Genomic DNA, 24,620 nt, shown 5'->3' with positions numbered 1-24,620 from the left:
CATTTATTTCCCAACTCTAGTCACCTTGAGAAGGAAGTGCTAAATCTCCTCTCACTGCTACTATCATGCACCATTATGGAGGGATTTCCAGGGTTTTGTCCAGACAGTGAAGTAGCCTTAAGTCAGTGTGACTGTGGGGAGCTTGTCAGTGATGTGGTCCTATGTGCCTGATGTCCGAATCCTTCAAGATAATAGAAATTGCAGACTTGAAAGACACGATCAAAGGAACTTTGTCATGTTATTGCAGTGTAGCATATAAATGGTGCACACTACTGCCACTATGTGCTAGTGGTGGACAGGGTGCAAAGAAAATTGACTGCTTGGTTGTGGATAATGTAGACCCTATACCATCATATTCTTAAGTTGTGCTTAGTAGATGGCGGACAGACTTTAGGGATGCGGAATGGGAGTACCGCAAAATTCCCAGTTGCTTATCTGATTGTAGAGTCATGGTATTGATATGACCTATCCAGTTCAGTTTCCAGTCAGTTCTGGGGATTCAGCAATGATATGCTATTGAAAGTCTTGTCTTGTTTGAAAATAGTCATCAGCCAGACCCTGCTGCATAAGGTCATATTGTGAGGAGTCCTGAATGATATGGAACACATTGCAGTCGACAAACATTCCCATGATAGTGGGCAAGTCATTGATGAAGTGGCTGAAAATGGTGGAGTGTAGGATACTACCCTGTGGGAATCTTTCAATGAAATCCTGCAGCTGAGATGACTGGCTTCCAACAATCAAGACCATTTTTTGTGCTAGATGACTTCAATCGGGGAGAGATTTCCCCAATTCCTATTGACCTTAATTTTGCTAAGACTCTTTGAGACCATTTTCAATCAAATGCTGCCTTTTTGTCAATGGTCGTCAAGTTCACTCACCTCTGGCACACTAATGTAGCCTTTTGGTGTAATGCATCACAACACTTATCTCTGCGGGATTCCGTCGCCTACATTTCAATAATGCAGGATGTGAAATTTGCTCCTAAGTCCAAGCCAATATTTGTGATCAAAGACAAGCAGTTGTCCTATACTTGTATATCTATTAGCAATGCAATGGTTTGTAGAAATTGATTCATCTCTTCTTTCTCTTGCCCGGTTTGTAAGTGTGTAAGCTGTTTTTGGAATCATGCAAATATTCCTAGTACATTTTATTCATTTATCTGTCACTACTATCCTTTTCTAAGCTCTCCAATTCTCCGAATATAGTTAGAAGTTTTGTTTTGATAGGCCAGTGGGAGTGGGAAAAGGAGAATGCCATCCAGTTAGCATAAGCTGATGGGATGCAGTCTGAATATCCTGAACCTTTCAATGCTGTAATTTTCATCGTAGGCAGTTCACTGTTGTTAGGTGTCTTTAAAGTAATGTAAGTGTTCAACCCCTGAGCTGATTTATTTTTAACTTTGTAACATCGCTACCATCATAAAGCCATAATGTATGACTGTGCAAGAAGTCAGGCATTTGATTTTAGCTTCTGCTTGGTGGGATACTGTCTCCAAAAATTGATTCTGGCTCAGAGATCAGTATGCCTTCAGTTCACAGCTCTCTATCCAAAATTCTTTGCTTTGAAACTATAAGAGACCTGCCTTCTGAGCTTATGTTGAAGACTGTATTCATATTTGAGATGTTAACTCTGTGGAGAATGGAACAGATGCTGCCAGATCTGCTGAGTTTCTCCTCTTTTTTGTTTTGCCCCCTCCCTGTTCTACTGGGTGAGATCTCTTAGATATATTTGTCTGTATCTACTACCCTTTCAGTTTCTTCTGTTCTCTCACATCAAAACTTCTTCAAGCCATTACTTGGGTAGTATTTAGAAAATGAAAAGGTACTGAAACCTGACTGCCATGAACAATATGGAAAAGGGAAACTAATCAATGGGTATCTTTTCAAAAGATTTGTCTACCGTAAGACTAGAAATTTACAATTAGATATTAGGAAAGAGAACAATTTCATAAAATAAACTCAAATTTTAATTTCTGAAAAATCATATTACACGAAAATTACTAATGTTTTATTTGAAAACATTTCATCTGAGACTTTTAGATCACTAAGAAACATGGTTTGATGTGTCCATATTATCTGACAATAAATCCTATGAACTTTACACACATTGCTCCCAAAGTACCATAGTTTACGTAAGACTTCCCAATAATTGGAAATTTTTACACACATGAATGATTAACCACTCTGCTATTCATTTATATTTACAGCAATAATTGACTTTTGCTTCTGACAAACGTGTGTATAACTGCAGGAAGTGTTTCCAACCCTTCATTGTCCTTAGATTTGTATTATTTATACTTGTCAGACAAGAGGCATACAAGGGTTTGGCTGAAAATGAATCATGTCTGACACACACCAACATTTGTCTAATGCTCCTCTGTAGTAAACTGTCAAATCACTGCATATTTAAATGTACTTGGTGAATCCAACTTTCAATTAGGTTTGTCTAACACAAAATGCTACACTCATCTTGGAAATCTAAAGAAGATTGCACAACAATTAGTATTGTTGTTCTGCCCTGTTAAAATCCCATAAGATTACACTCTCCCCCACTGGAGCTTTTAAAATAAAAAAAATAATTTTTACAAACAGAAATCTACTTTGCAGATAGAGATTCTTTAATGGGGTGATGATATTTTCTTGCGTGCCCAACTTGAGTTGCAGAGCTTGATATGGAAAACCTGATTTTCTGGAGACTTTCTATCAGAAAAATGAGATCTGGTGTTTGTTTTTAAGTACAAGGAGAAATCATTTAGCAGATGGTAAAAATGAGTATAAAACAAAATTCTGGGCAGCAAATCTCTGATTACCACTTTAAATCTTTTCCTTTAGATGACTGTGTTTGACCCAGTTGCTCCATCAAACTCGATGATACAACCGTAAGTACTGAGGTGAAATCACAATCCTTTCTAAATAATTGGTTCATAACCTAATGATATTTGCACAAAGTGGCTGAGGTAATGGTTTATGGCAAAAATGATTCCATTACTTGTAAAGACGGTCAGGAATTTAAAAGGTTGTGTGTTTAATCTTGTAGCTTTTGAAGACTCTGCACATTTAAGAATTTGCACATGACCAGGTAGTACAGTTGGCTCAGTCATTAATCTTTGAATGCCAAGACTGGCACACAGAAAAAAATCGTAGTTTATGCCTTATCATAAAAAACATCTTTTGCTACAATAATCTCTCTGTTCCCTAGCAAGTTACTTATAATAAGTGTTCTCAAGGTTGTCAGGTACTGAAACAAGTGGGAATTGATTCTAGGTAAAAACAATGACTGCAGATGCTGGAAACCAGAGTCTGGATTAGAGTGGTGCTGGAAAAGCACAGCAGGTCAGGCAGCATCCGAGGAGCAGTAAAATAGAATTGATTCTACACTAAGCTGACCAGAGTGGGTCTCATCAGCTCTTAAAATTAGATATTATCTAACCACAAAATCCAGATCATGCTGGTGTTTGAGACTCTCCCTACACAGTTGCCCCATTTCCTTCTAATCCTTTTTATCTTATGCAAGTTTAGTTACATTTTAGCAGTTCGAAGACCAAATAAATTTGAGTTGTTTTTTTTATGCCGAATGTGGTAATGCAACTTAGCAATTCATTTTAGAATGCCTTAGAAATTAATTTTAAAGTTTTTTTTTAACCTTCAATCCAAGCAAAAGTCCCAAAATCATCATTGAGTTACAGAAAGAAATGATGGGAATATCTTTCGCATTGCATGTTCAGAAAGGATCTGATCTGAGGTTTGCTATTAACCGCAGCATCATTTGTCCATCAGGTATACTTAGAATATACAGGCAATGCCTGTGTAAATTTGTGTTTTATATTACAGGAGTTATGAAACAAGAATCTGTACAGTCTTCAATAATTAAATTTAACAACACATGATTTACAGATTAAAGTAATGCCACAAACATTTAGTAAAATATAGAATTTCTGTCATCTTCACGTTTTCCAGCATTTCTGCTTTGCACAGCTGCAGATTCACCTCATAATTGAGGGAAGTGTTTGCACTGATGTGCATTGACATTAGCTCATCTAATGGAACTGTAGTGCTTAAAAAATATCTTTGGTCGCATCAGTCACTGTTGTCACTTGAAAGAACATCATAAGGTGAAATAGATTTTTTGTACAGTGGCCTTTTTTTCCTCCTCTTGCTAAACCTGCTGAGTCTCCTCTTTATCACATCTGTAAGAGACCAAATAATTGTTTAATATCATTGGCATGTTTGAAGCTGTACAGCTTGAGATGTAATGTGTCCTGGGTTGGGGTACTGATTAGCTGCATTTGTGAAGGGCAAGTTACAAATGACTAATTGGATTGGACATCTTTCTCCCCCGGGAAATTCCTAATGACTTTTATATGTTTCAGTATATCAACAACTTTTGCAATGTTTGTTGAAAATCAGAACAGGATCTCTTGCAAAGTTAATGGTTTGAAAGAATATTGACTGATCTGTGGAAAGCAGATACTGATTAGTAAATGGGTATATTTCAGTTAGCAATTGTAATTCATGATGGACTTCGCATTGGTATTTGGAATTATACAAACATTTTATGAAGCATTAGGAAAAAAACTGTGTAGGCACAGATGTAATTCATTGTATACCTGTATATTTCTACATTGTCCTCTTCCCCCTAGTTCTGGTTATGAGTATCCCCTATTTTGATAGTTCTGCAATTTGATGGTGTGTTTCAGCCATCAAGGCCTAAGTTTTGGAATTCCTTCTCCACACTTGTCTTGACCTCTTCTTTCAGACACTCCCTCAAACCTATCTCTTTGACCAAGTTAATGTCTCTCTCTTCAACTCCTGTCAAACTTTGAAAGCACCACAAGACAACTGATGTTAAAGGTGTCAAAGGACCACAGACCATAAGATATAGGAGCAGGATTAGGCCATTTGTCCCCTGAGTGTGCACTGACATTCGGCTAATGTTTCTCAAACCCATTTGCCTGCCTTCTCCCTGTAACCCTTAATCCCTTTATTAATCAAGAATCTATCTCTGTCTTAAATACACTCAACAACTTGGCCTTCACAGTTTTCTGCAGCAATGATTAACCATCCTCTGGCTGAAGAAATCCCTCACCTCAGTTCTTTTATCCTTTGTCTCTGAGGCTGTGCCTTTGGATCCTAGTGTCTCCTATTAGTGAAAAAAATCATCTCCATACCCACCCTATCCAGGCCTCTCAATACTCTATAATGCCAAGTGAATGCAAGTTGTTGTTGTAATGCTATAACAGTTTCAATTTTAGAATCTTATTGCTCATTCATCTGTCAATTTGAGTTTATTTTTCAATAATTTGTCGTAATTTAGTTATGCGAAATGTATAGGTAAGTGAGGTATTTTTATATATTCTGGTTAGCTGCAGGAAATTAAAACGATTCTAGTGTCAAAGCATGTAATCCTTTATGGTAACATGTTGTCACTGGTGCACTTGATCCCATGACCCAGCACTTGATCCCATGACCCAGGTTATTGTAGTGCTGGAGGAAGCTCCCTTTTTATGTCGTCCTATAACTTGTCAAGACTTCTTGGATGTAGGTTTGGCCGCTGAGCTGGAAAGTTTATTGTCAGATGCTTTGTCACCACACTATGTAACATCTTCAGTCAGCCTCCGTCTGAAGCAGGAATCATCAGCAGTGCTTTCTATTTATATGTTTGGATTTCTTTGGGTTGGTGATGTCATTTCCTGTTCTTTTTCTCAGGAGGTAGTAAATGGGGTTCACATCAATGTGTTTGTTGATAGAGTTCCGGTTGGAATGCCATGCCTCTAGGAATTCTCGTGGGTGTATCTGTTGGCTCATCCTCGGATGAATGTGTTGTCCCAGCTGAAGTGGTGTTCTTTCTTATCTGTATGTAAAGATACTAGTAAGAGAGGGTCATGTCATTTTGTGGCATGTATCTTGGAGACTCACTGATGATGTTACCTAGTATGGTGAGAAAATGTCTGAAAATGAACCTTCCAGCTCAGTGAGCAAACCTACATCAAGAACCTCAACCTGAGTTACAAGTCTTCTCAAAACTCGCTGTCAAGACCTTTTGAAGACCATTCTATGTCCCCAGACACTTAAAGAAGAAATAGTTAAACTTACAAAACTAAAGTACATAACATAACATAAAGTCAATACATATACATAGCATTAGAAATAAATTCTGAACTGCATGTTATATAATGATTTCTTAAGATAATCTAGGCTGCATAGATTCAATGTAGTAATAAGGTTTGATTCTTGAAAATGTTCCACATATTTTATAAAGTGAATTTTTAGTCTGTTCCAAGCAACAGCACTAGCTATTGTAATGTCATGTGAACAAATGGTTTGACTGAACAGGCTTTAGAATTTTCCAAAATATTTAGATCAGTCAAATATTTTGGATGATCATTCTTTTAAAGGTGTGACACAATAGATCCTCTGAGCAGACACTGAAGTACTTAGGTGATGTCTGCTTATCTTAATGGCAATGCACTGCGGAAACAGGCTCTTCGGCATAATCCACACCGACCCTCCAAAGAGTAACCCACCCAGACCCATTTCCCTCTGACTAATGCACCTAGCACTATGGGCAATTTAACATGGCCAATTCACCTAACCATCTTTGGACTGTGGGAGGAAACTGGAGGAAACCACGCAGACACACAGAGAATTTGCATACTCCACACCGGCAGTTGCCCAAGGCTGGAATCGAACCTGGGACCCTGGTGCTGTGAGGCAGCAGTGCTAACCATTGAGCCACCGTGCCAATTCACCGAACCTGCTCATCTTTGGACTGTGGGAGGAAACGGGAGCACCAGGAGGAAACCCATAAATTTGTAAGTTAACTGAAAAAAAGCTGTAAGGATTTTTGTAGTTTGACTGACATCTCTGGGAACCAGTCTGGAGATAGTCATCTGACTAATATCACTTCCACATGACCACTCTTAAGAAACCAATTATAAACTGTATGCATGCTATCTAGGTAATCAGAAGTGATCTTGTGCTGCTACTGCTTTGGTAGGAAAATTAAGAGTTCAGGTTATTCTGATCGTGTTGGGGAATAGTAAGGATTAATAAGGCATAATGTTTGGTGATTAGGTGCACAAGGAATATGAAAACACATAAAATTAACTTCAGTCAGACATAAGTCATGAACTATGTCCCAAAGTGGACCAACTGAACCACTGAAATAAAAACAGAAACTCAGCACATCTGGCAGCATCTGTGGCAATGAAGTAGAGCTAATGTCTTGATTCCAGGGAGGCTTCATGAAAAGGTGCTGCCTGATCTGAGATTTGCTAGCAACTTTCTGTTTCAATCTCCAGCATCCACAGTTCATTGTTTTATTCAACTGAGCCACTGCCTTATTAATTATCATTCTTTTATACTTATTGATAATAAATTGTCAAATTTGTGAAAATGCATGTAGCTGAAGTAGTCTTGTGGCTTATCCGGATAGGAGGACCTTTTAGATCACAGGTGTGACAGAAGTTGGCTAGTTTAGACAAGGGAATTAAATGGAAGATCTCTGAAATTTGCAGATGACACTGAGCTGGCTGAGATGGTGAATTGTGAGGAGGATGCAGAGATGCTTCAGTGTGATTTGGACAAGTTGAATGAGTAGGCAAATGCATGGCAAATGAATTATAATGTGGATGAATGTGAAGATATCCACTTTGGTAGGAAAAACAGGAAGACACATTGCCTGAAGAGTAGGGGGAAAGAGGGGAGGTGCAACTAGACTGGGTGTTCTTGAACACCAGTCACTGAAAGTACGCATTCTGGTGAAGACAGTAAATGGTATGTTGACCTTCTTAGGGAGAGGATTTGAGTAAACAAACATGGATGTCTTTCAGTGGTTATATAGGGCCATCCCCTCTTACATTGTGTTTTAGTCTCCTCCTCTGTGGAGAGTGGCAATCCTATAAAATTCTTTATTACAGAAGGCAGACGAGACCAGCTCATTGCATGTTTTCAAGAAGGAGTTAGATTTGGTTCTTGGGAGCTAAAGGGATCAAAGGGCAGGGGAGAAAGTAGGAATTGAATGCACTGTATTCAATTTGGATGATCATTCACGATCTTACCGAATGGCAGACAGGCCTGCTCCTGTTCATGTGTCTGTATCTGCACCAACTCTTCATTAACTACTGCCAAATTCCCACCTTTCCCCCATCTCCCTGTACATAGCTGGCATCCAAATAATCAGCCAGTACCCTCTGGAATGCCTCAATTGAATCTGTTTTATGTTTTCACTTTTTGCAAATCACTTCAAATCTGTGCCTTCTGGGTCATGATCCTTGTATAAGTGGGAATAGTTTCTCCCTAACTATCCTATCATATTGTTCTCTCTATTTCTTATAACTGAAATAAGATTATCTCTCTAATTTCAGTCCATAAGTGATTTGAATCAATTTAAAATTATGAACGCCCCTAGGCTTTGCACTTCTAACGTCTATCTAAATGCATTTTAAGTTAGAGCTGACTGGTTTGGTTTGTTTGTTTTGTTGAAGTATAGTGCCTGCCTTTTCTATCACTCGTTCCTATTCACTTTCGAATTAGCATTTATAACCGTGTGGCTACATTCTAGCCTGTGATCAATATTTTTCTGGGATTTAATTTCTTCCCTGTGCATCTAATTTGAATGGTTTTCAGTAGGTGCTTTGTAAGTTGCACTTTTGACCTTTTCTTACCCTGAAGTGGTCTCATTATTCTCACATCAGTGTACCACTCTCTAATTTATATCCTTTATTTACTCTGTAAACTTTCCCTTTAATTAAAAAAAACTCTTTTACTCATCTATGAGGCAGTCCTTCATGACTTTTAATGTTATTTCTCAGTCAGTTATCCATACTAAACCACTCTCTGTTTGTTCTTGTTTGTTAAATCTTTCCCTAATGTGAACTGCTCTGATCTGAAGTAAACAGTTCTTCTATGTATTGCCTTGATGGTAAATGTGCCTGGACCTCTTGAGAAAATAGTCCCTCTGATTATAATCCTTTTGAACTTTTTTCCTAGCAGTCATGCTATCATCATGAGTTCCTTTATGGTTTCTTTGTGTTAAGGCATACCACTTGGTGGTCTTGCAACTGTAAATGGATGAACTGCTTCCAGTCTTTTACAAGCTTAGACTTGAGATAATTCAAAAACTCTGCTGTCCATTTTTTCTCCACAGGAAACCCCATTCCCCACAGCTGTCCTTGTGCTCACCACATAAACTAACTCCCAGTTGTGCAATGTCATGAGTTTAAATTTAACATATCCCTCTACAGATTTATCCTTCACTGTCTCTGTAATCTCTGCCAACCCTCAGCCCTTAAATTATCTGCAGTCTTATAATTATGGCCTTCTGCACATTCCTAATTATAATTGCCTTTCCTTCAGTTGCCTAAGCCATAAACTTTAGAATGAATAGAACCCCAAAGTTGCAAACTACCTGATTTACATGACGACAGTGCTGAAAGTAAGAAAGTATCAGATTTTAAGTTTTGGGGAATATTAGCCTACTCATTTCTTGACAGACTAAATTACAGTTGATCTACAACAAGATACCAAATAACTAGTGTATGGGATCTCGGGTTTCATAAAGGAATCAAGTATAAAAGCAGGAAACTTATGCAACTAAGACTGCAACTATAGAATGCATCCAGGTCTGGTCACCGTGCTCAAGGACAAATCTAATCCCTGTATCATTTTTAGGAATAGTAATCAAAATGGTTCCATGGATGAGGGAATTTGACTCCATGGGGACGTGGAAGAAACTGGGATTTTCTCCTTGGAGCCAAGGAGTTTGAGGGGAGACTAACGAGGGCTACAGGATTTATAATCGGGGAAAAGAGAAATTATTCCATTATCTAATCATGCAAAAACTGAGGAATTATCATTTAAGGATCTGTACAAGAAATAGATGAGGAAATATGAGCAGTGAGTACTAAAGCCCAGGAACCTGCTGCATACTGAGGTGGTGGAAGTGGGTACTATCATGGCATTGAAAGAAATTGGATGGATTGTTGATGGAAGCAAACTTGAACAGACAAGGGGCCACAGTGGGAAAATAAGAATGACCATATTGTTCAACAAAGTGCTGCCCCGGAGGATGACTGGCCTCTTGTACTGGAGGTAAATGTTGCCAATAGCCTAGGTAATACACTGATACTCCACTGGGGCTGTTTTGCAAGGGCTATTTTCAAAACTATAAAGCATTTCAGTAAGGAGAAAATTTCTTTTAACAGGTATAAAACACTTTTGGAGGGGGCAGGTGTTGGCAATTGGCTTCTTACCTTCCCTCATAACTATTAATTATTTCCGACTCTAAATGTGGCCAGGTAATACTTTTTAAATAGTAATGTTTACTTCAGCTTGAAGTGAGACTAAAGGCCAGCAAGTTATTTAAGACTAATTCGCTTATAATTAGAGTTCCCCAACATTGCTATTTACCTCAGTAGCATTTCAAGTTGAGTAATGCCACCAGTGGGAAGAGCTGCAGATATTTTTGTTGCCTTTTTAAATTTATTTTTCCTCTTGCATTGAATATTTCACATTCTAAATCCTAATTCTAATTTCTAGGTTAGTAAGTCTAACCTCGATGGTGAGGAAGTTCTTTGGAAGAATTCTCACAGGCAGACTATAGTTGAACTTGGAGAGTCATGCTTAATGAGGATGGCCAGCAAAGATTTGTTGAGGAAACTAAGTGTTGTTGAATGTAAATGCATTTTGCAGGTGGATGTCAGAACTCATAACATTTAAGCAGTATCCTGCATTCCCAAGGACAAAGGGGCAAGAGCTGGAAGGGATTAGTGTAGTAAGGCCTTTGTTTACTGGTGAGGATACAAATTGTCACCTCTAAGCTAAGAAATGTCTGAGTAAACTTTTTGCATTGATAGCATTTTTTAAAAAAAGTTTTACCTGCTACAGTTTCTTGTCCATCAATGCCTGGAACTGGTGTCCAGTATAAACTGTCACTCTTTATAAATTTTCTGTACAGCCTGGTGTATAACACTGCCAGTGTAAGGAATACAAAGAGGAAAGCAAGGGCAGCTGCAGCCCAGGCTGCCTCCTCTGTTCGTGGTGTAGGGATGTACAATGTCCTATCTTCGTCATGGTGTTGAGTTTTCTCAAGAATCCCTGCCTTTAAAGGATTTGAATCTGCACTAGCGGGTGCAGGCTGGATGTTCTGGGAAGCTGCACCTTCACATTTGCAGTTCACCTTCGCAGAGTTCACTGCTGCAGTCTCATTGTGGTCATCCTGAGCATTCAGGATTGCTGTCCTGTTACTCTTTGGGATATCTGGTTCCTTCAGCTCCACTTTTTGAACTATTCTGTCACTGCCAAACTTTCCACTGTCTAGTTCATCACTCTGCTTCATTCCAACGTCATTTTTGGAAGAGGTTTCTGAAGTCTGCAATAGCTGTAGAGGTTTTGCATTTTCCCCACTCACTTTGCTTCCATTCTGAGGTATTTGACCTGTGTCCTCATTGGCAGCTCGACTGTCAGGAACATGATTACTATTGACAATAATTTTAACCATCTGCTGCTCCTTTGAGACAGGGTTCTCTAGAATTTGGCGGTTAGCTTTGTCAGTGATACTTGCACCACTTTTGACGTGTTCTTGTGAAGAACTCTCAGTCCTCTGAGCTTTCACTTGTGAATCCAGTGAAGAATCTGACATATTGTGCATTTGGTTCTGGTGACGAGAATTTAGCTGTTCAATAGGGAACACACTTGAATTCAACAGCCTGGCTGCACCATGCGGAAAGGTCTGTTGGTGAGCTTTACTTCCTGGTGCCTCCGAGTGAGGTGCTGCATCTACTTTCTGAAATGTGGACATCAAATTATTTCTCTTGTTCTGTTCCCCTTCCCCTATTTCCTGGTTCCCAGGAATTTTGCTCCCTGTGATTTTCTCAGAGTCTCCAGTGATTACTGCTGGTCCACTGGGCTGTCCCGTTAGATTGGCTGATTGATTCACAATGGACATGTTCTTTGTGGAACCCACGTGCATCTTCGAAGAAATCTCTGCCCTGGAAGAAGTCCCATCTATGAGCCTGCTGGGCTGAGTAGATTCTCTGAGATGAGAAGAGTCTCTTCTCCTCCTCAAGATCATGTGCAGTCCTTTGCTGGGCACATTTACTCCAACTTTATTATTCCCTTTTCTTATGGCTGACTGAAGTTCACTTTTCTTAAAGTAGTCTTGCAGTTCCTGCCAAAAGAAATTTAACAGTTTTATACATGATTTTAAATGCTGGTACGTCCAAAACAAACTGTTTCAATTCCTACTCTCCCAAACAACTTGGATTTTATACTAACAAGAAACTTGTTCTTCTCCTTCAGGCATCCAGGAACAAAAGATGCAAAGACTGAGATACACATGGCCCTCTGTCAACGTGACATTGGTTGCTTCAATTTCTCAGTCCCCCACCCATTCCAACCTATCTCCCTGTGAACTGACAGTGCTCTGTGTTCTCAGAGCCAACCCTGACTTTCTGATTAAGCTTGCTGACAAGGATGATGCTGTTGTTGTCTAGTGACTGACCTCTGACGTCTAGAGTGCAGACACTGAGTGCCAGCTCTCCGATTCCTACCTCCCCCTGGACCATGATCCCACCCTGGAACATCAGCGCATTGTGTCTATGTGGTCACTACCGTCATTTCAGCTGGTGATGTCTCCCACTCTACTACCTCCAAGCACACAGCTCACTTCTACCTCCTTCCCAAAATCTGCAAACAGGACAGCCCGGGCAGACCCATTGTTTCTGCCTGCTCCTGCCCTACAGAATTCTTCTTTTCCTACCTTGACTCTACTTTCTCATCTTGTCCAGTCCCTTCTCAATTACATCCGCCATTTCTCTGACACTTTACATCAGGTTTAGAATTTGCAGATTCCGGGCTCTCTCACCATGGATCTGCAATCTCTTTGCATGTCCATCCCAATTAATGGTCTCAGGGCTCTCCACTTCCTGGAAAAACGCCTGAAGCATCACCATTACCAATGCTCACCCTCAACAACTTCTCTTTTAAATCCTCTCCATTTCTTCTTGTCAGAGAGGTGGCCACATGTCTCTGAGTACCTGGTTATGACTCTTTGGGAGATATGTGGAACATTCCTTGTTACAGTCCGATTCTGCCCCACATCCAAAACTTTTTCTCCTGTATACTGATATCATCAGCACTGCTTCCCTCTCTTGTCCAGAATTGAAAGATTTTATCAATTTCGCTTCCAATTTCCACCCCGCTCTTACTTTCACCTGGTCCATCTCTGACTCCTCCCTTCCCTTCCTTGACATCTGTTTCCAATTCTGGAGATGGGCTGGCCACTAAAATCCACTGGTTCCCACAGTTACCTTGACTATACATCCTCACACTCTGCTTCCTCTAAAGACTCTATTCCATTCTATCAGTTCCTCCCTCACACCTGTTCTGATGCCAACTTTAACAAGGGAGCCTCCAAAATGTCCTCCACCTTCCTCGACTGAGGACTCCCCAGCATTGCAGTTGACAGGGGCCCCGATTCCTCCAGGATACCCTGTTTCACCACCAACAGGCCCACGGCACCTTCCCCTGCAGCTGCAGAAGGTGTAACACCTGCCCATTTCTTCTCTTTCCCCCCGCCCCCTCTCAGTATCCAAGGGCCCAAACACACCTTTTTAGATGAAGCAGTGCTTTACCTGCACTTCACTTAATCTAGTCTACTGCATTCGCTGTTCACAACATGGGGGTCTCCTCTACATTGTGGAAGTGAAGTACAGACTGGGTGACTGCTTCACAGAACATCTCTGTCTCAGGCTTGCTGCAGTGCTCCAACAAAGATCAGCACCTTTGTCTGTGACCTTACCCCAATCCCCAACCTTGTTATCACATGGTTTGCCATTACACACAAACCATCGTTAGCCACTAATTATCCCCATTAGCAGCTATTCACTTTCCTCGGCTGACTGTTATTCACTACTTTGTCTGTTCAACTGTTCTTCGCTACTTATTATTTACTCTGTCCCCTCACCCTACCTTCTACATAAAAATCAACTTTGCCTGAGCTACCATCAGTCCTGAGGAAGGGTCACTATATCCGAACATTAACTCTGATTTCTCTCCACAGATGCTGCCAGACGAGCTGAGCTTTTCCAGCAATTTGTTTTTGTTTGCATTTTACACCGTCCTCTTTGCAACCCCAGAGAATTCCAAAGTTGCTACTACTAGTTAGATATTTTTGAGGTCAGCTACTGTTTATAGATGTGGATGTATAGTATTAACAAAAACAACCAACATCTATCTTCACATGACTTGCATATATTATCACGATAACTGTGTGAATTCTGGCAGATACTCCTCCCCCCACCCCCTCTCCTTTTTAAATGTGACAAGGTGCCTGAGGCTAATTCTCAGCAATTCATCTGTTGTCTTGGCTCATGCAGCACATACCTGGGATTTAGGTTTGATGTGAAGCTGCATGGAACCATGTTATAGTGCCCACAACGGGGCTCCTCAGGACTTACAAATTGTTCACTATTTAATTAGTATAATTCCTGATAACTGTAAAATTCTCCTTGTTCATTAAAATAAATCATGCACAAGAACAATTAAGCTGAAAACAAGGAACTGCATTTGTGTTTACCAATACATTATTTTAGGCCTAGGTTTTTACTAGTCTAATTAAATCCCAACCTGGAATGAGTCCAAAGTCCTTTATCTAGGCCAGCTGTATCCTAACAACTGCAAATAATTAATTCTTGCTTTCTTCGCTGAATCAGCAACTCCTTAGTGTGTTAGCTTTTATATTAAACAAAAAGGGTTCATTGCTTACGTAGCATTTCTGAAGCAAGCAAATTGACTCCGTCTATGGCCTTCAGCTGGCATTACGTTTTGCTCTTTCTGAGGGTCAACTTACCTTCACTTGGTTTTCAGGACAGGTAACTTGATCACTGCTGGCTGATTTCAGCTTTGCTCTCCAGATCAACAGGTAATTGTAAGCACCAACCTCTTCCATTTCAGAGCTGCGAGCTTGGTTTACACTCTCCCTCAGCCAAGAAACAGCTTCTGCCACATTAATCGTTGACATTTCCAAACTTTTACCCCATGTAACTAAGGCCAGAGGCTGTCAAAGTAGAACAGTGTAACTAAATTAACACAATTAGGTTTAAGATAGAAGGATTAATTCTCTTAAAGGAATATTTCTTTGTGGAAAATATTTATGCAATTGTTCCCTGTCTGGTTTTGCTAAGCACCGAGTACTTTGAACGGGTTTTAGACTGAGTTTAAAAGCAGGGGATACAGATTCCATTTTCACCTGCAGGGACCGGGGCACAAACTAAAGGTGAGGGAAAAGCAGGTCCATTTGAAATCAATTCAGAGTTTAAACAGAGCCCATTCTTACTGTTCCAAGGGCATTAATCCTTAGTGTGAGAGTTAGAGTAGATGAAAACCCCCATGAGATGATGCCTTGTGAGCTCAAACCTCTGGCTGGTCCCCCCACAGTTTGGGGAGCCTGGAAAGAATTAACAGCTAAAACTTTACAGTGCTTTGCTATAAATTGTTTTCAGATCATTTTACTCCCAATCTCTCCTAATGTATGCAAACTACATTCAGTGCTATCCCTTGCACTTTGTGTTCGGTAACCGTGCTCCCAGCCAATTGCCCAATACGTGAATCCATAATGAGTTTCATTGGAGATGAGCTATGAAGGAATCATTGATGGAATGGGAGGAAATCCTTATGTAGCCTCCACCTCTTGCAGTATTACCTGGGTGAGGTACTTACCCATTGCTGACTTAGATTGAGATGTGGAGTGATGATGTGCTGGTACTTGCATGCTCTTGCCAGTAGGGAGAGCTCCTCCTTCAATCTGGGGTGTACACATGGATGATAAAGGAAAGCTACCCCACCTCGCTAGACAAGAAAACAAAACAAAACAATTAAAAACACGGTGAAAGCAATTCAGTAACATTTTACCAAAAAATGCAAGGTTATGAGTGAAAAAACCTCCCGAGAGTTTGTTCAGCATAGACATGATCGGATGGAGAGGTGGAAACTGGAGTTAGGCCTGAGAGAGAAGGGGGCAGATTTCTGGCACATACTGTCCAGGCTTGAGAAGCTAATTTATCACCGTCTGTCCAGAGTACAGCCCGTTAAATATGGAATAGTTTGGCTTTCATTAAATACACAGATGCCTATGAGATTGCTAGAAATCAACACTATTAGACAGTTAATGTTGCCAAATGAGATTACTTAAAAGCATCAGTACAACACTTTGGTTTGAGAAACAGAAAGGATGTTTCTCACCATTATTTAAATGGTGCTATATTGGGAAGTTGGTATGTTCTTGTACACTAGCTAGGTACAAGGAGCAACTAGAAGGCAAATGGTATACTGCCCTTCATTGCAAGAGGATTTGAGTTTGTAAGAAGGAATTCAGAACCTTGGGGTGATCACACCTAAATATTATGAACAGTGTTGGTCTCCCTTCCTAAGAAAGGATCATCTTGCCAGAAACATGATCACTAGGTTGATATGGGGGACTATCCTATGAGGAGACTCTAGTATTCACTAGAGTTTAGAAGGATGGTGGTGGTGGGAGTGGGGGGGAAACGCAGCCATGGTAATGAGGATGAGGAGAACACACTCTGCTCACTGGATGAGGATCTCCTTTGACTATGCGTATCATGCCACACTGTGAGCTGATGCTCATGTTATCACTGTGTAGTTCAATATCTCTAACCATTCAGTATTTTTCATTCAAGTAGATAGCATCCTTCCTTTCTTTAAATAAGTTGTCCTTAGCATCTTAATGTACAGGACAGTACCAGTATGATCTTTTTTAATGTAGATTTTATTGCAAAGATTAATAGGTGGTCATGAACTAAGTTGTCTGGCTTCTTTGGATTGAAGTGTTCCTTTACAGAAAGTCAGCTGGTGAATGATGAACTAGAATCAGTCTTCATGCACTTGTTATATTTATTTACAGATTTACACATTCTGAGTATATACTACCCCACCCAGCAGCTGCAGTTTTAGTCTGTCTGTTTATGGGATCAATCCCCAGTTAATGCCCACCACTTGGATACAATTAAGCAATGATTATATGTTTACATAGAAGATGAGTTATACCAAAAAAAAACGTATCTGACTGAGAGAAAAAGATAGAAAAGAAGCTTTCACCAGTTGTCTGCTGCACAATATAATGCCTATAAGGATGGATGGAACAAATGGCCAGCCAACATTGTGGCACAGTTACTGAGCCTGATACTTAACTCAATAGCTCTGCATAGATAATTATCTATAGCCTCACTCATACAGATATTCATCATCACCTCAATTTTCTCTATTACTCTGCTGCCTGAGACTCTAGTCTGGTCATCCACTATTTTCCATTACTCATCTTCAGACAATGTTCTAACTGTTCATGCTAGGAGTGGTATCTCTCACCCTTCCCCTTTGCAGACTTAAACACTTGTGTGATTAAAGTTTCATTTGAAAGCAAGCCTAAATGTAACAAATGAATAATTCAGTACCTGCAGGTTGTGAACCCAGCGTTGAGGAGGGACATACAAGTATTCTCCATATGCTGCCCAGATAGGTCGAAACATGCCACTATCCAATTCAAAAAGAAAAATAAATAAAGTCAAGTGTTAGTAAAATGCTTTGTAGTGGGCTGCCTCCCTCACACACCATTAGCTAGTCTCTTAATTCATTGAAATTCTGATTCTCTGGCTTAATAATATCAACTTGCGAAGTATGAGAAACTGCATTAAAAATATTCCAACTTCAGCTCCTCAACCTTGTCTGCAGAAGGTATAAATCTGGAAGAATTCACTAACACAGATTATCAAAATTAATTTACTGAAAAGTCTGTCATGAAATGTGAATAACATCAACTGTTGTGGTAAAAACAGCTGAAGTTGGACAATTCTGACTCAAGGTCATTGATTGGAATTTTCTGATTCTTGCTCCACTATTGCCAAACGTACATAAAATCTGCAGTGTTTTCTATTTCAGATTTACAACATGAACAATATTTTTGATTTTTAGCAATCAGAATTGTAATGTACTTTAATACTTGGAAAGGGTTACGTTGCTCTGGTGTGATACTTTGAGCTTCCTTGACCGTCCCAAATTTTTTAAAAAATCAAATAATTATGTAAAGCAATGTGCTGGACTGATACCTTTTTAGAACATTATTTGGGGCTCAAAAGTTATGGGGAGCTGGAAGAAAAGTGGAGTAGAGCAGGGATCAGCTAAGATGTTAAACAACGGCATAGCTATTTTGAGGAACTAAGGAAATATTCCTGGTCTCACTGCTTGTATTCAATCTAAATCACTGTTAATATTGCGGATTACTGGCAGTTGCAATGATGTGTGTGGCACAATCGTGTGGGCGGCATGGTGGCGGTGGTTAGCACTGCTGCCTCACAGCGCCTGAGACCCGGGTTCAATTCCCGATTCAGGCGACTGACTGTGTGGAGTTTGCACGTTCTCCCCGTGTCTGCGTGGGCTTCCTCCGGGTGCTCCGGTTTCCTCCCACAGTCCAAAGATGTGCAGCTCAGGTGAATTGGCCATGCTAAATTGCCCGTGTGAGGTCAGGGGTAAATATAGGGGTATGGGTGGGTTGCGCTTCGGCGGGTCGGTGTGGACTTGTTGGGCCGAAGGGCCTGTTTCCACACTGTAAGTAATCTAATCTTTAGTTTACAAAAGGCAAAGTTATTCAAAAACTGTTGGATAATCATTGCATTTTAGTTTCTAGTTTTGCAGTCTGAGAATCAGTGTAAGTAGGGGCTTATCTTGCCTGGTCTATCAGCTGCTGGATGCTTTGGGCTTGACTATGGAATCAAATAAACAATGACAAAGCTTCCCCCTTTCCCAAAGAGGTTGCTAGGAAATGGAGGGAGGCAGCTTTCATCGAAGTCGGTGGGAAACTCCATCACTTCTTTGCCAACCATAAAATCTAATCCAGTAAGTGACTGAGTCTCAATTAAAAATGATGGTTGGGGCCGATATAAAAGCAAGATCAAAGAATGTTGCATCCTGTGCAGTGTAACCTGTATGCCTTACTCTGTCCAAGTTTTCCTCTCCCAGTGATCTGCTTTCCCCTCCCCCACCTCACCCCAGTTCCAAACTTCCAGTTCAGCACTGTCCCCATGACTTGTCCTACCTGCCTATCTTCTTTTCCACCTATCCACTCCACCCTCCCCCCACAACCCCTCCGACCTATCACCTTCATCCCCATCCCCCACTTACCTATTGTATTCTATGCTACTTTCTCCCCACCCCCACCATCCTCTCACTTATCTCTCCACCCTTCAGGCTCTCTTCCTGTATTCTTGATGAAGGGCTTTTGCCTGCAACGTCGATTTTACTGCTCCTCGAATGCTGCTTGAACTGCTGTGCTCTTCCAGCACCACTAATCCAGAATCTGGTTTCCAGCATCTGCAGTCATTGTTTTTACCTTGTTGATTTTAACCCTACTGTGAATCTTCTTGCAAGGATGCCTGCCTTGAAGAAGCTTTCCTCCCCTGATCTTTGAGAGGCCCTATTCTCTCCCTAGTTACCCTTTTGTCCTTTAATATATTTGTAAAACCTCTTTGGATTCTCCTTAACTCTATTTGCCAAAGCTATCTCCCCGTTTTGCCCTCCTGATTTCCCTCTTAGAGTATAAAGAAAGTAGGAGTATACTTAAGGAGTCACTTGATCTATCCTGTCTGTACCTGACATATACTTCCTTCTTTTTCTTAACCAAACCCTCAATTTTTTTACTCATCCAGCATTCCCTATAGTTACCAGCCTTCCCTTTCACCCTGACAGGAATATACTTTCTCTGGATTCTTGTTATCTCATTGCTGAAGGTATAGGGGGAAGCCTGAAGATTGGGAAGCCTTTAAAAACCAGGAGAGGATAATTAAAATACAAAACAAGGTGGGAGAGAAGATGAAAGCTGGCTAGTGATAAAAGACAATAGCAAGATTATTTTCAGTTCTATAAAAGTAAGCATGGACATTGGTCTGCTGGAAAATATGGCCAGAGAAATAATAAGGATGGCATGGCGGCTCAGTGGTTACCACTGCTGCCTCTCAGTGCCAGGGACCCGGGTTCGATTCTGGCCTCTGAAGACTATCTGGGTGAAGTCTGCACAGTCTCCCTGTGTCTGAGTAGGTTTCCTCTGGTATCCTCCAAAGGATGTGCAGGTCAGGTGAATTGGCCATGTTAAATTGCCCATAGGTGCATTAGTCAAGGGTAAATATAGGGAACTGAATCTGGGTGGGTTACTCTTCAGAGGGTTGGTGTGGACATGTTGGACCGAAGGGCCTGTTTCCACACTGTAGGGAACTAATCTAATAGGGAACAAAGAAATGGCAGAGGAACTGAATAGGTTCTTTGCATCAGTTTTCACTGTGGAAGATACCAGCAGCATATCAGAACTTCAAGAGAGTCAGGGGGCAGAGGTGAGTGTAGTGCCCATAAGCAAGGAGGTGGTAATGGGGAAGCAAAGTTCTGAGAGTAGAGAAATCACCCAGACTGGATGGACTACACTAGGAGAAAGTGAGGACTGCAGATGCTGCTGGAGATCAGAGTCTCAAAGTGTGGCGCTGGAAAAACACAGCCATTCAGGTGGCATCCGACGAGCAGAAGAGTCGATGTTTCAAGCATAAACTCTTCGGCAGGAATGTTGGGGGTGGCCCAAGAGGGCTGAGGGAAAGGTAGCTGGGAGTACAATAGGTAGATGAAGGTTGGGGGTTGGGATAGATAGTGATAGGTTGGAGAGGAGGGTGGTGCGGATAGGTGGGAAGGAAGATGGACAGGTGGGATAGTTCAAGAGAGCGGTGCCAAATTGGGAGGTTGGATCTGGGATAAGGTGGGGGGCGGGGGGGGGGGGGGGGGAGGGGAAGAATGGAAAATGAGGAAACTGGTGAAATCGATATTGATCCTGCATGGTAGGAGGGTCCCATTGTGGAAAATGAGGCGTTCTTCCTCCAGGCATCGAGTGGCTAGAGTTTGGAAGTGGAGGAGGCCCAGGACTTGTATGTCCTTGACAGAGTGGGAAGGGGAGTTGAAGTATTCAACCACAGAGTATGGGGTTGTTTAGTGCCTGTATCCCTGAGATGTTCTGAAACGTTCCGCAAGTTGGCGTCCTGTCTCGACTCAGATGGACTAGATTTAGATTACTTAGTGTGGAAACAGGCCCTTCAGCCCAACAAGTCCACACTAACCCACCAAAGTGCGACCCATCCAGACCCATTCCCTTACATTTACCCCTTCACCTAACACTACAGGCAATTTAGCATGGCCAATTCACCTAACCTGCTACATTTTTGGATTGCGGAAGAAAGCCCATGCAGACATGAGAATGTGCAAACTCCACACACAGTCACCTGACGCAGGAATTGAACCCAGGTCTGTAGCGCTGTGAGGCAGCAGTGCTAACCACTGTGCCGCCCACTCCGCACCAGTATTCTGAAGGAGGTAGCTGAGAAGATTGTGGAAGCATTGGGAGTGACCTTTCAGAAATCACTGGAGCCAGGGAGGGTCCCAGAGAACTGAAACTTCTCCAATGAAACACCACTGTTTAAGAAGGGAGCAAGGCAAAAGATGGGAAATTATGTCAGCCTGACGTCGATAAGATTTTAGAGTCCAGTGTTAAGGTTGAGATTGTGGAGTACTTGGAAGTTCAAGGGAAGGGCATACCTGACAATTCTAGGAGAGTTCTTCAAGGAAGTAACGAGGAGAAGGCAGGAGAATGGGGTTTGAGGAACATATCGGCCATGATGAAATAGCAGAGCAGACTCAATAGGCCGAATGGCCTGATTCTACACCTCTATCTTATGGTCTAATTAACATATTTTGAACAGCAAAAGAGTTGTTCTAGCTGCTTTTGAAGTCACTTTGTCATTTCTGATATTACATTTGTGTAACTATAAAGCATCAATGAACCTTGATTAGCATGAAGAAACGAAACATTAATTTTAGTAACTGAGCATATACAATAATCGCACCGTTCAAAACCAACAAACATTTAGATAGTTACCAGGAAGTAGTCAACCATTACTGTATAATCAAAGTCCTGCTCAGTCAGTCTGCTTTCCCCAAACCTGGTCTGCCCCCATTAATTCTGACACAATATTTCAGACAATTACCTACAGTAAATTAGCGACAGTGTGCCAAGAGTCCTAGGTCCATCATCAACATCAACTGCTTCATCATTGACCTTCCCTCCATCATGAGGTCAGCAGTGGGAATGTTTACGTACAAAGTCCAGCACCATTCATGATTCCTCAGATACTGAAGGCAGTCCGTGTCCATGTGCATCAAAGCTTGGGCTGATAAGTGGCAAGTAACATTCGCAGCACACGAGTGGCAGACAATTTTGACTACCTCTGACAAGAGAGAATCCAATCATTGAATCAACCTCATCACCATTTCAATACTGTGGATACAGGAGCAAGTTGGATTCCCAGGATTCTGTGATAAGTAACATCCCTCCTGATTATCCAATGTCTGTTTGCACAATTCAGGGGAGTGATAGCACACTCTCCACATACCTGGACGACAGCAGCTCCAACAAAAAGTTTGACACATTCCTGGAGGAAGCAGCCAGCTTGATTGGCACCCCATCCTCCAACCTAAATATTCACTCCCTCCACCACCGAGGCACAGTGGCAGCAGTGTGTACCATCTAGAAGATACACTGCAGCAAGTGACCAAGCCTCCTTTGATAGCACATTCAAAATCCACCCGCTACTGCCTGGGGAGGGAGGGATGACAGTGGCAGCAAATGCAAGGGAATAGTACATTCTGCAAGTTCCCTTCCAAGCCATACATCATCCTGACTCGAACACTGTAATCGGCCTTCCTTGATTGTCACTGGATCAAAATCCAAAAAATAACCTGCTTCCAAAGTGCCCTATGGATGCTCTCACACTACAAGGGACTGTGGCATATCAAGTCAACAGCTCACTACCGCCTTTTCCAGGGCCTGGGCAACAAACACTGGGGGGGGTGGAGGCAAATGTTCATGGAAGTTGTTTCTTTCGGTTATATTAGTTTTTAAGACCATGTGATGTAGGAGCAGAGGGTAGTGATTTGACCCATCGAGTCTATTCCACTCTTCAGTCAGATCATGACTGTTCTGGTAATCCTCAACCTCATTTTCCTGTCTTATCCCTGTAATCCTTGATTCCTTCACTGATTAGAAACCTCTGAGCCTTGTTTATACTTAATGACTCAGTCTCAGCAACCCTTTGCTGTTGAAAGAATTTCACAGATTCGGTAGCCACTGAAAGAGAAAGGTCCTCCTTGGCTCTAATGGACTTGAGTGACCCTTGCCCCACCAAGCTATACTCCCTGGTCTTAAACTCTCTCACACGTAAATAAATCCTCTCTGCATCTGCCCTGTCAGGGGCCCTAAAGTTCTTGAATGTTTCAAGAAAGTTGCCTCTCATTCTTCCAAACTTGAGTACATGCCCAATCTAATCAATCTCTTCTGATAGGAATATCCCTCCATACCGAGAATCAACCGAAGTGAACTTTCTCCCGGGAATTCAAGGTTTACAAAGTTGTAATACAATATTTACTTTTTGTTGTACTTTGTTCTGAAGGCTTGGTGATCCAGCTGGCAGTACTGCACTGTGTAAATCCTGCAATACAGCAGAAACGCTGCACTGCTACAGGTACAGTTCCTCAGAGCAGGTCAAACCTCGGAGTGCTTCACATTCCGCGATGTTATTCACTGAACAGCAGACTACTTGCATGATCTTGCTGGCCTCCATAAAAAGATTGATTAACTAGACATTAGAGGTGGTGATGGTGTAATGGTAATGCCACTGGTCTAGTAATCCAGAATCCCAGGCTATGTTCTGGATAAATGGGTTTGAATCCCACTGTGGCAGATGGTCAAGTTTGAACTCTATACAAATCTGGGCAATTTAATGATAATCATTGTTAATGGCAGTAAAAACTCATCTGGTTCACTAATGCCTGTTACAGAAAGGAAATCTCACCTTCGAGTCTCTCCAGACCCACATAGACATAACAGAATCAGCCGCCCTCCAGGCAATTAGGGATGAGCAATAATTTCTTTCCAGCTACTGATACCCACATACCATGAATGAAGTTTTAAATACACACACGTTGCCAAGTGCTCACGGAACAATCATTACCATACCTCATTGTAGATGAGGCACTTTGAGATTTTCATAGAATCCCTACAGTGTGGAAGCAGGCCATTCAGCCCATCAAGTCCACACCGACCCTTCGAAAAGCTTCCCACTCCACCACCATACCCCTGACACCTTGTATTTCCCCACGGCTAACCGGACAGTATGGGCGATTTAGCACAGCCCATCCACCTAACTTGTACATCTATTGGACTGTAGGAGGAAACTCATGCAGAACACAGGAAGAACGTGCAAACTACACACAGACAGTCGCTCAAAGTTGAATCGAACCCAGGACCCTGATGCTGAGAGGCAGCAGTTGCTAACCACGGAGCCACCGGACCACCCCATTTCACTGAGTCACGTTACGCTGGGTTCTGTTGACGCGCTTTCTTTTATATAAAAAAGGCTTATGCTCCAGAGACTGTAAATCATTCGGTGTTTCCATTGGCTCATCACTAACTTTGCAAAGTCACTGCGGGATAGGCAGTAAATGCTAGTTCTGTCAGCGGTG

General features: G+C 41.5%; 1 protein-coding gene across 4 annotated transcripts in view; it reads right to left on the bottom strand.

The window, feature by feature from the left end:
• Positions 1–2,013: 2,013 nt before the first annotated feature.
• tp53i13 (tumor protein p53 inducible protein 13) overlaps positions 2,014–24,620 on the bottom strand; it is a 35,159-nt gene continuing 12,552 nt past the window's right edge. For 2 of the 4 annotated variants that reach the window (XM_060848129.1, XM_060848132.1), the window contains 5 exons: positions 17,474–17,552; positions 15,723–15,851; positions 14,854–15,060; positions 10,881–12,171; positions 2,014–4,189 (listed from right to left, as the gene is read on the bottom strand). In XM_060848129.1, coding sequence (XP_060704112.1) covers positions 4,080–4,189; positions 10,881–12,171; positions 14,854–15,060; positions 15,723–15,851; positions 17,474–17,552 — 1,816 coding nt within the window. In that variant the 3' untranslated portion in view covers positions 2,014–4,079. Of the gene's footprint in view, positions 4,190–5,589; positions 5,854–10,880; positions 12,172–14,853; positions 15,061–15,722; positions 15,852–17,473; positions 17,553–24,620 lie in introns of those variants that run through there. The other 2 variants (XM_060848130.1, XM_060848131.1) reach the window with 2 other exon arrangements.

This window comes from Hemiscyllium ocellatum, chromosome 31 (assembly GCF_020745735.1).
Source record: "Hemiscyllium ocellatum isolate sHemOce1 chromosome 31, sHemOce1.pat.X.cur, whole genome shotgun sequence".
Taxonomy (NCBI): Eukaryota; Metazoa; Chordata; class Chondrichthyes; order Orectolobiformes; family Hemiscylliidae; genus Hemiscyllium; species Hemiscyllium ocellatum.
The sequence above is the reverse complement of the archived record's forward strand: the minus strand, read 5'-3'. Positions and strand labels throughout refer to the sequence as shown.